This window comes from Convolutriloba macropyga, unplaced genomic scaffold, assembly GCF_964194025.1.
Source record: "Convolutriloba macropyga unplaced genomic scaffold, txConMacr16.3 SCAFFOLD_775, whole genome shotgun sequence".
NCBI classification, from domain to species: Eukaryota; Metazoa; Xenacoelomorpha; order Acoela; family Convolutidae; genus Convolutriloba; species Convolutriloba macropyga.
Genome location: NW_027449848.1, coordinates 75,095 through 84,715, shown reverse-complemented (window position 1 = coordinate 84,715; position 9,621 = coordinate 75,095). Strand labels below are relative to the sequence as shown.

General features: G+C 34.2%; 1 protein-coding gene across 1 annotated transcript; it reads left to right on the top strand.

Moving 5' to 3' along the window:
• Positions 1-587: 587 nt before the first annotated feature.
• Positions 588-8,198, top strand: LOC142355374 (uncharacterized; the record flags this gene model as incomplete). The annotated part of the gene is made up of 3 exons (XM_075407571.1): positions 588-681; positions 3,415-3,549; positions 7,815-8,198. Coding segments are annotated over 3 exons (599 nt in total), but the record flags the coding sequence as incomplete, so codon positions are not given.
• Positions 8,199-9,621: the final 1,423 nt, after the last annotated feature.

Genomic DNA, 9,621 nt, shown 5'->3' with positions numbered 1-9,621 from the left:
TCACCGCTAAATTGACTGCCAGACTCTTTTTCAAGTTCATCTAATCACTCATTGCTGTTCAGTTCAGAGTAAATTTCTGTGGGCCGGCGGATATAGGATGCTCAATCTCTTTTGCTTAACGTTACAGCTATATTTTTTTGTTGGGAAGCGTGAATAAATACTAACTGTTATAAGACGACAATGATCTAGCAACCCAAAAACAGTCCGCTTTCAATCAAATAAAATTAAACGCGGAAATTTTTTTGATTGATTTTTTTTACATTTTTAAAAAAATGTTTTTTTTTCACAGGAGAAAGAACGAGAAGGGGTTGAAAAAAGGTGTACAAAAACACTGGATTGAGGCAATAAACCGAAAATGGTTTAGAGAGGATTGAGTTAATTACACTCTTTTCATTTGCAGATTGAAAATCCTCGGAAGGGCGAAAAATGAATTGAACATACTTATAATTTTGTTTGCAACTTTTTATAATGAGTAATTGAAAACCTTTTATTTTAAAAAAGTTTAAAAAGTTTTATTTTGAAAAATACCATTTATATTTATGTATAGTTTTTGTGTATTTACAGGCAGTAAGTTTTCATTGTTTTAGATATTGAACTCTCTGTGAGATTCTTCAACAAAGTGGACAAACAACATCCAAAATTTTCATATCGAGGTGTGTTTGGAGTTCATGTTCATTCCAGGTGAGTTTAAACATGAATTACACAGTCAATTAATTTATTTTTGTCCCCGCCAGATTTTTTAGAAGAAGAATAATTAAACCCTCCTTACTTATTAGATTTTTAAAATTAGTTCATTTAAATATGCGAAAGCAGATTTAACTTATAATTTAAAATTTATACCAGTTGTACCATTGTTTATATTATCCAATTTTTAATCGTTCCGCAATTTCGAGGAGGTATTAAAAAAGAAATTTCAGTTTTTGCGATGTCGAAAATGTCGTAATATTTCTTTTGAAATTTTGTATCAAATGTGAATCAATATAACATTTTTCAAAGTCATAGTTAGCTGGATTTTTCAAGAGCCACAACTAGAATTAAATTGAGATGATTGAAATAAGAAAAAGCAGAAAGTTTTTCATTTTTATGTGCATGTTTTTCATATTATCTTTGCAATTGTTTGGCAAACAGAATTGCATTTGGATTTGAGCAAAGAAACTGTTCAGCTTCGGTAGTGATGTAATTTTAACTATTTTTTTGTTAATCAAAAGTTAATTCTGCTCAAAAAATCAATAAATTTGCTTAAAAGTCAATAAATTTTGACAAAAATTTGGCATTATCAAGCATCTACCGAATCACACTACATAAACAACCATTTTTCCCATTCTTTCATTTGATACAATTTTGGTAATGGTTATATAGTATTTATCACAAATCCGGTATTTGCTATCGCACATTGAATTTAAATTGAGAATGATTTTAGTTCAAATCGATAAAAGTGTGTCATTTAAATCCAATTTGAAAGTTCCAGAAAGGTGAGTGAATGTGGATCTTTTTCATCAGAGTTATAAATTTTTGAGCGTTTTTAAGGAATTTTGACCCAAACCAATTTTCTAAGTGGCTCAATTTTGTTTAGCGTTCCACGTTGCTGTTAATGTTTAAAAACTAAAAAAAAGATCATTTCAATAAATTGCCAGACTTGTTGTCAAAATTTATGCAAAATTTTCGATTTGGCGAGCGAAAAATTCAGCAAAAGTTCACATTTTTCATTGAATTTTCATCATATCTGTAAAAATTTGTACAGAAAACTCGTTCTTTAACGTAACCGTTTTTTTTCTATTCCATAATACGTTCTCCAGGTCTCTGCAACTTTTCAAGATTGGTACAGGTCTTTGAACGCTAATGTAATCTCTGTTGGCTTTGAAAAACAAACGGACAAAAATTCCAGTTCAATTGCTTTGATATCTTGTTCGAGAGACACTTTTTTTATTTTTTGCTCATCGTGATCTGTATATAAGATCAAAGTTCAGGTAGCAAGCTCCATTTTTAACAAAATTTTTAAAATGTGTTTTTTAATGCTATATGATATTCCATTAATATATGATTTTCTTTTTTTATCCAAGTTTGTAACAACGCATTTTCTTTCTGAACTACTTTATCCGCGATTATTTTATATTAAATAGATTTTTTATATTAAAGAAATTTGATTGTTTCATATGTTTTTCAAAACTTAATACATAGAAAGGGCAATTCGAATGAGTAAAATTGTAAAATTGGTTCATATAATTGTTGAACAATTTTTGGTTGATGCAATTATCGTGTCAACATGCACGCATCAATAATTGTTGCCTATATTTTGAATATATTTCAAAATTTTTGACAGCGTAAAACCCGCATTACAATGAGATAAAGAATACGTAAATTATATATTTAACAAATAAGTAAAACGTCTCGTAATTTCCCTCTTTCAAATGCTTTCAAAAAATTCATCACAAATTTTCTCCATATTGTTTTTGCAGAACCTTGAGTGTCACCTGAACCATGCACATGAACCGTGATCAAGTAACCGGAAGTGCAGGTGAAGGTCAGGTGTACACGCACCTGAAACATACCTGAACTATGAATTTTTACCTGAACGAGTTCAGATGTAACTACATGGAATTGTTTTTTTCATTCGGCAAGGAGTGAACAAAAAAATTCTTCAAAAGAAACTAAAATCAAGCAAAAAAGGTTGCAAATCCTGTACAAATATTTATAAGATGCTTAAAAATGGTTTCACTTTGATACTGCCTAAACAGATAAGATTTATCATTAGTCCAATGTAAACTATTTGACAACAACTAACATCCCTGATCCAAACCTAAGGACAGGATTGCAAACAATTGCAAATATTGCATTAAAAATGCAAATAATTGCAAACAGGTTTCTGCAAATTTAACACTAATGTGCAATTTTTTGGAAATTCTCACTTTAATTTGCAAACAGCGTTTCAAGTTTGCCATCAATTTGCATCTAAATGGCAATTTTCACATAATTTTCTGAAGTTTCAAAAATTTTCAAGTCTGAATTTGGATTTGCTAATCGAAACAGCGCGAGTAGACTATATCGCTACCAGTCAAATAAAAGGAAGGTTTCTGAATTTTCCCATTATAGCCTCTCCAATTTAGTGGGCATATGAAACATAGCCCTAAATGGGGTGGTGGTATAATTTAAGGAAAACTTCCCAACTTTAACAGTTTTACCGAAAAAAAATGATGAGAACATCCTTTATTCAACATTTGTCAGCCGAAATGTTTTGAATCAGAAAAAAAGCGGCTTGTACTATTACCTCTTACAAAATCAGAGCCTACAATAAGAATTAATCTAAGATCACGACTTCACTCGATGAGAGCATTTGTTAGGCAAAATGATCAACTGAAGCTCTCGGTACCGAAGCAAATGTCATCCATTCAAGAGATAAAAACGTTCTTGTTTCAGTTTTAAAAATGGTCTCAAACCGAAACACAATTTGGCTCTACTAAAAACGAAGCGCAGCTTCCCAGACGAATACCACATCAAGATCTGCCCAGAGCAACCTGAATTGGGCACCATTTTGGGCACCTGTGGGCTAGGGTAAGTCAATGCCAATGATGATCAATATTTCATTGGATATAGTTTTATAAGCTCGTACAAGACAAACAATTCCATTTTTTGTGAATAATTGTCGTGTGAAATCTTATAAATTTTCCAGGTCGTCAATTTTTCATTTTCTTCAATTCGTTAGCTATATCTGTTATGAACGATTATTTTATTCGATTAAATGAGTCAGTTTTTATGTTTTTATTAATATTATATTCTAGTCTAATGATATCTTTTAAGAAAAAATACAGCACACAGGGAGTTAAAAAATTATTGATTATAGCGCCGTTAATGAGAGCTTCATTGTTGTCTATAAGAAAATATTTAAGCAATGCGAAATCGTACAAACGTGCATTCGATTGTCAGTAAAAGTTGCAGCCTATATTTTAAAACACTCACGAGCACATTTTAAAATGCCGAATGTCTGCAGTGCCAGAAGTTAAAATGCCAAAAGTTTCCACTCAACTGGAAGTTGGGAAGTTGACTTCCGTCGACTTTGGTCAATATAAAACGGGCGCGTCTTGTGTTTTAAGCACGCTATGCGACTCTGAGGAAGTCACTTCGAACTTCTGACTTAATGCCTGGAGTCATTTCGCGTTTCTGGATAAACTTCAGAAATTTGCATTGACTTCATGCAGATCCACACAATCATTATTTAATTACTCTTGTGATTTAAATCTTTCATCAAAACTTTGAACGGGATTAGCGGTTTCAGCACCTGGAAAATGGAAAGAAATTCGCACAAGCCGAATGAGAAAATACCTGAGTAGATCTTTTTCGGTTGTGCTCCCCAACCCAATATGTTTCATGCTGCCCACAGTTACAGACGGCATAGCTTATTCATTAGATAAAAATCCTTCCAATTACTTTTGATTCGATGAATAATTGAAGCGAAAAAAACACTTATGTAAAAAATGCTAATAATTGAAATTGTAGTTCAAGAAATCGTACGTTTTTTACTTTGTAATATTGAGCCGGAATTTTTTGACAGTTACCTGGGCCACAATCCAAAAAGTTGAGGTAAATTTATCTCAGGTAATCTTGCTCAGGTAATCGGATGCTCAGGTCAATTTTAGGTGGACAGGCACTTGAATCATACCTTAACTATGATTCAGCAATAAAAGAACCGAAAATTTTCAAATAAAACTAAACACAAACAAAATATTTGCAAATTCTATACAAATTTTAATAAAAGGATTGAAATTGATATCATTTTAATACCAACTGAACAGATAAGATTTATCATTAGACCAGTTTAGATTATTTGACAACAACTAACTAAGGTCAGGTTTGCAAAAATTTACAAATTGGTTTCGAAACTCTGTAAAAAATACATTAAATTTGCAAATGCTTGCTAAAGTTTAATGTTTCGCATAAACTTGCAAACAGCGTTTCAAGTTTGCCATTAATTTGCATCTAAATTGCAACTCTCACATACTTTTCGAAACTTTTTACAAATCTGACTTCAGATCTGCTAACCAAATCAGCGCGAGTAAATTGTATCGCTAATAGTCAAATCAGGACATTTTGTGATTTACTTCATTGTAGCCTCTCCAATTTATTGGGCATATAACACATTGTTTTAAATGGGGCGGTGGTATAATTTCGTTAAACTCCCCCAATTTAAACAGTTTTACCAAAAAAAGGATGAGAAATATCTTTCCTCAACATTTGTGAGCCAGATTGTTTGGAATCAAAAAAAGGCGGCTTGTACTAATCAACCTATTACAAAAAATATTATTCTTGAAAATATTTAAGCAATTAGATTTTGTACAAACCTTCATTCAGTTTTCAGTAAACTTTGCAGCCTATTTCTATACACATTTTCGTGTAACACTCACCTGCACATTTTAAAATGCCGAAAGTCTGCAGTGCCAGAAGTTAAAGTGCCAGAAGTTCTCAATTAGCTGGAAGTTGAACTTCGTCGAATGCATAACGTATTCCTTAGATAAAAATCATCTTGATTACTCATGATTAAATGAAAAATTAACGCAAAAAAACACTAAGGTTAAAAATGCTGACTAATAATTGCAACTGCATTTAAAAAATAGTAATGTTGTTCACAACCATGGCCTCCATTAATACATGTACAAACTCATTGTTCAGTATACTTTAACGTTGTCATCAGTAGCTATTTTAAAATGGACTGTACTGAAATAGGTTGGCAACATATGGGAAAATTTTCAGATGGTTTATATAACGTATGGTTGGGATCATTAAAAAAATTTGCTGCATAACATCAATGCAATTCTCATTAATGTAATTTAGTTTTATTTTGTTAGTTTATTTCTTAATTGAAGATTATGAAAATCATCATGCAATAGAAAATATCTTTTCGCTCATCGTGTTCGGATATTTATAACTTTAATAACTTATTGCGAATTCAGTTGCTACTCCTAGTCAATAACTTCTGATCAGTTAAATGCTTGATTCCTTTTCGACGCTTAAAGCCTATCATAATTTTTTTTTTCGTTTAACCCTTTTCTTGTCTTAACATTTTATCATGCATTATCAGTTCATAAGCGTTTCTTATGTGATTTCTCATATCAGATAAAAACTCTTACAATGTCTTAACCAAGCAATCCATCAATTATCTTAAAACTGTTGAAATTTTAACAAATTGTAAACTTTGAAACCAAGTTACATGGACACAAGTTGAAAATGAATCTAATCGAGACTTCACTCTAAAACTCTAGGATAAATGCCGACAACTTTTTTACACTATCGGGTGTAATTTCACATAAGAATTTTCTTCTTGAGTGATGAATAAATCAGCACTTTTAAACCAACCAATTTTAAATCAGTTTTCACCTGTTGTTAAGTTGTTCTCACCAAAAGTCATGGCATCGAATTTTCATTTAAATTAGACATAGAGGGCATTGCAAGAACAACTAATCTTGTTGAGAGCTAACAATGTGGGATACATGCCTTGTTCTGTGGATCCCCCTGGTTTCGAAAGTGAAATTTTCTGAACGTCTAATACGGAAAAAATACCCGACCGACGGAAAAAATTGTGAGACCTTGATAAGACAGGTGCAGAAATTGATGGAGATATACTGGGACAAAACGAATATTCTGTTTTTCAGGTCAATTGCCAGTTTGACTTATTTGGCTAATAGAAACATTTTTGCTTTCATTTAATTATTTTCGTGTTCAATTAAAATTGAAATGAATCCTAATTTTTTTTGAGTTAGTGCCCTCTTGCGTCCTCACGGAGTTACCTTGAAGCCTTATATTGTGCCCCAGTGAAATTGATCGCTGGTATTAAAAATATAATGAGACCTCCAGTTTTGCAACATTCAGATTTGAAACTTGCACAGCATTGCTGCTAGCAAAAATATCAATCTGGATTTCAATGACAATTCTGTAAAATACACGGTTAAATTTCGTTTTGATTTCCTCATTTGTATATGTTCATAAATTATATTTCAAAACTTTGCTTACATCAATCCATTTGAAAAGTACCAGCTCTTTCGTCATCTAGACTAGGACACATTTTGAACTTTTTTGATTAAAATCAAAGTGCCTCATAAAAGGGGTCAGATTTGTCAAGTGTTCAGTTTCGATCAAAGGCATTGCGCTAAAGAAGCGTCCCGTCCCGTCAATATTTTTTGATTGCAAACAAACGCAAGCTGTTCAATGTCGCACTGTTGAAGTTCAGTAGTTTTGTGTTTTTAAGTAGTTTGAACTTCTGTTTTTTTTAAATTGTTTTTGCACACCGAACTAGAGAGAAAGATTTTGGTATTAACCTCATTTTGGGAGTAAAAACTGTAAAAATTGCGAGTTTAAATGACCGAGGGAGGATTATATACGGGGTTCAATTATAGGGGGTTGAAAAATCAAGGTGAAAAGAAGTAAAACTTATACAGTTAAATAGACGGGAATGAGTCTAAATTTGAGCAGTTCATAAGTAGAGAGAAATATTTGCCTGTTGATCTCTCCTAATTGAATTACAACAAAACATGTTTTTGACTTGATGGATGCAAATATCTTTTAAAGTATTCCAGCGCTAACATGTAAGAATCAATGAGATCAAGCTAAAGAAAAGAGACAAAATAACAATGAGTCGAACAAAAAAGCAGGAATTTTCTCTTTTGCAGAACTCTTATCTTGCAAAGGTCTTGCAGGAACCTCGCAAACTCACTATCGGAGTTCGCCCATTCTTGTAATTATTCTTGGGTGTAATAAGGTCACAGGTAGCAAAACTCTTTCTTGAACCGCGTCTCAAAAATCGGCCAAAAATCCCGGTTTGATTTCAGTTCGACGTCCATCGGATCGCAAGAAACTGCAACAACACTACGAGAAGCGTATTTCATAGAGAGTGTGTTTGAGTCAACCTTAGCAGAAGACGAACAGTCATGTCGGCCGGACACAATTTGCACAGAAGACGTATCGGGATATGGGGCCAATCTTTGCTGGGGAGATATTGGAAACCCCTTGTATACAATAAATTGTGGCACTGGACAGCCCGTGTGCCTGCTAGGAGTTGCCAGTTATATTCCCTGGCAGTTAAATAGTTCCATTGATTCGACAAAAGATAAATCGATTTGCAGTAGCGGTGGTGTTTTCACACGAGTGTCTCTCTATTCTGACTGGATGTCTCAAATTATGAGAGATTATAGATCCTAGAACATAGTTGTTTTCAATATTCAGTTATTCAGTTTACTTTCTCTTAGAATTATAAAAATGTCCAAAAGACTCCTGAGAAAAGTTTTTCGGATTAGTTTTCTCCTAGACTATAGGCCAAAGGGGACCGAAGCGTGTGTGCAGGGCAGACCGAACAGACCAAATGATGGGTACGGGCTACATGGAACACATCAAACTCAGGTATGAGCCAAATGGAACGGCCCGGCCGAAATTATCTGCTCGGTCGCACCGGACGGCTCTGTCCGTGACCCAAGTCCGCCTGGCCCATACCTACTGTCTCGGGTTGCGAACCTCATCTTGAGTAATTTGCTTGTCTTCCCACGACAGGAAGCCAGATCATAGTGGCCTCAGTCCGCCATCGAGGGCAGAAAAGTGAAAAAAGCGCTCTAATTGACAAAGTTTAGATTTCCGTACGGGCGAACGAAAGTATGGTTTACGGTCTGACTTAAATATATACTGACGTCATTTTGTGCAAACTAAAGTTTGGATCTTGATCGCGCATGATTAGAAATCATTTCCAGCGAATAAAAGTCTGGGCAAAATGTCTGGAAAAAATCTGAGCCGGGACAATACGAAAGAGCCAGGAATACAAAAGAGCCAGGTTCGCTCGAAAGTCGAGATTGAGTCTTATCAGTGATTACTTTGGTCTGACTTCAAGTGCATTTTGAGCGAGAGGAAAAATGTAAAATAAACATCAAACCCGGGTTGAGGTGTCCACCTGTATTCTACCATTATTGAGCGAGAATAAGGGTGTGACGCAAATTCCACTCCTAATTAGCAGGGAAAAGAGTGCAAGTTTGTAATTTTGAGGAAATTTCACTCCCAGGTTGAGGTCCCAGACCGAAAGTCGATATGTCCAGACCGAAATGAACGCACAAGGTGGCGTCGTGCGTTCAAAATTACACGGTCTGGAAAAAAAATGAACGCACGATAGTCTGGACATATGCAATTTTGAACGCATGATAGTCTGGACATATGCAATTTTGAACGCACGATAGTCTGGACATATGCAATTTTGAACGCACGATAGTCTGGACATATGCAGTTTTGAACGCACGATAGTCTGGACATATGCAATTTTGAACGCACGATAGTCTGGACATAAGCAATTTTGAACACACGAAAGTCTGGACATATGCAATTTTGAACGCACGATAGTCTGGACATATGCAATTTTGAACGCACGATAGTCTGGACATAAGCAATTTTGAACACACGAAAGTCTGGACATATGCAATTTTGAACGCACGATAGTCTGGACATATGCAATTTTGAACGCACGATAGTCTGGACATAAGCAATTTTGAACACACGAAAGTCTGGACATTGTGACTCGGAGCGCAAGAAAATTTTTTGATTGCAAACAAGAATGCCAAAAACTAATGAGGCCATGTTTGACTAAACACTCTTAATAGAGTG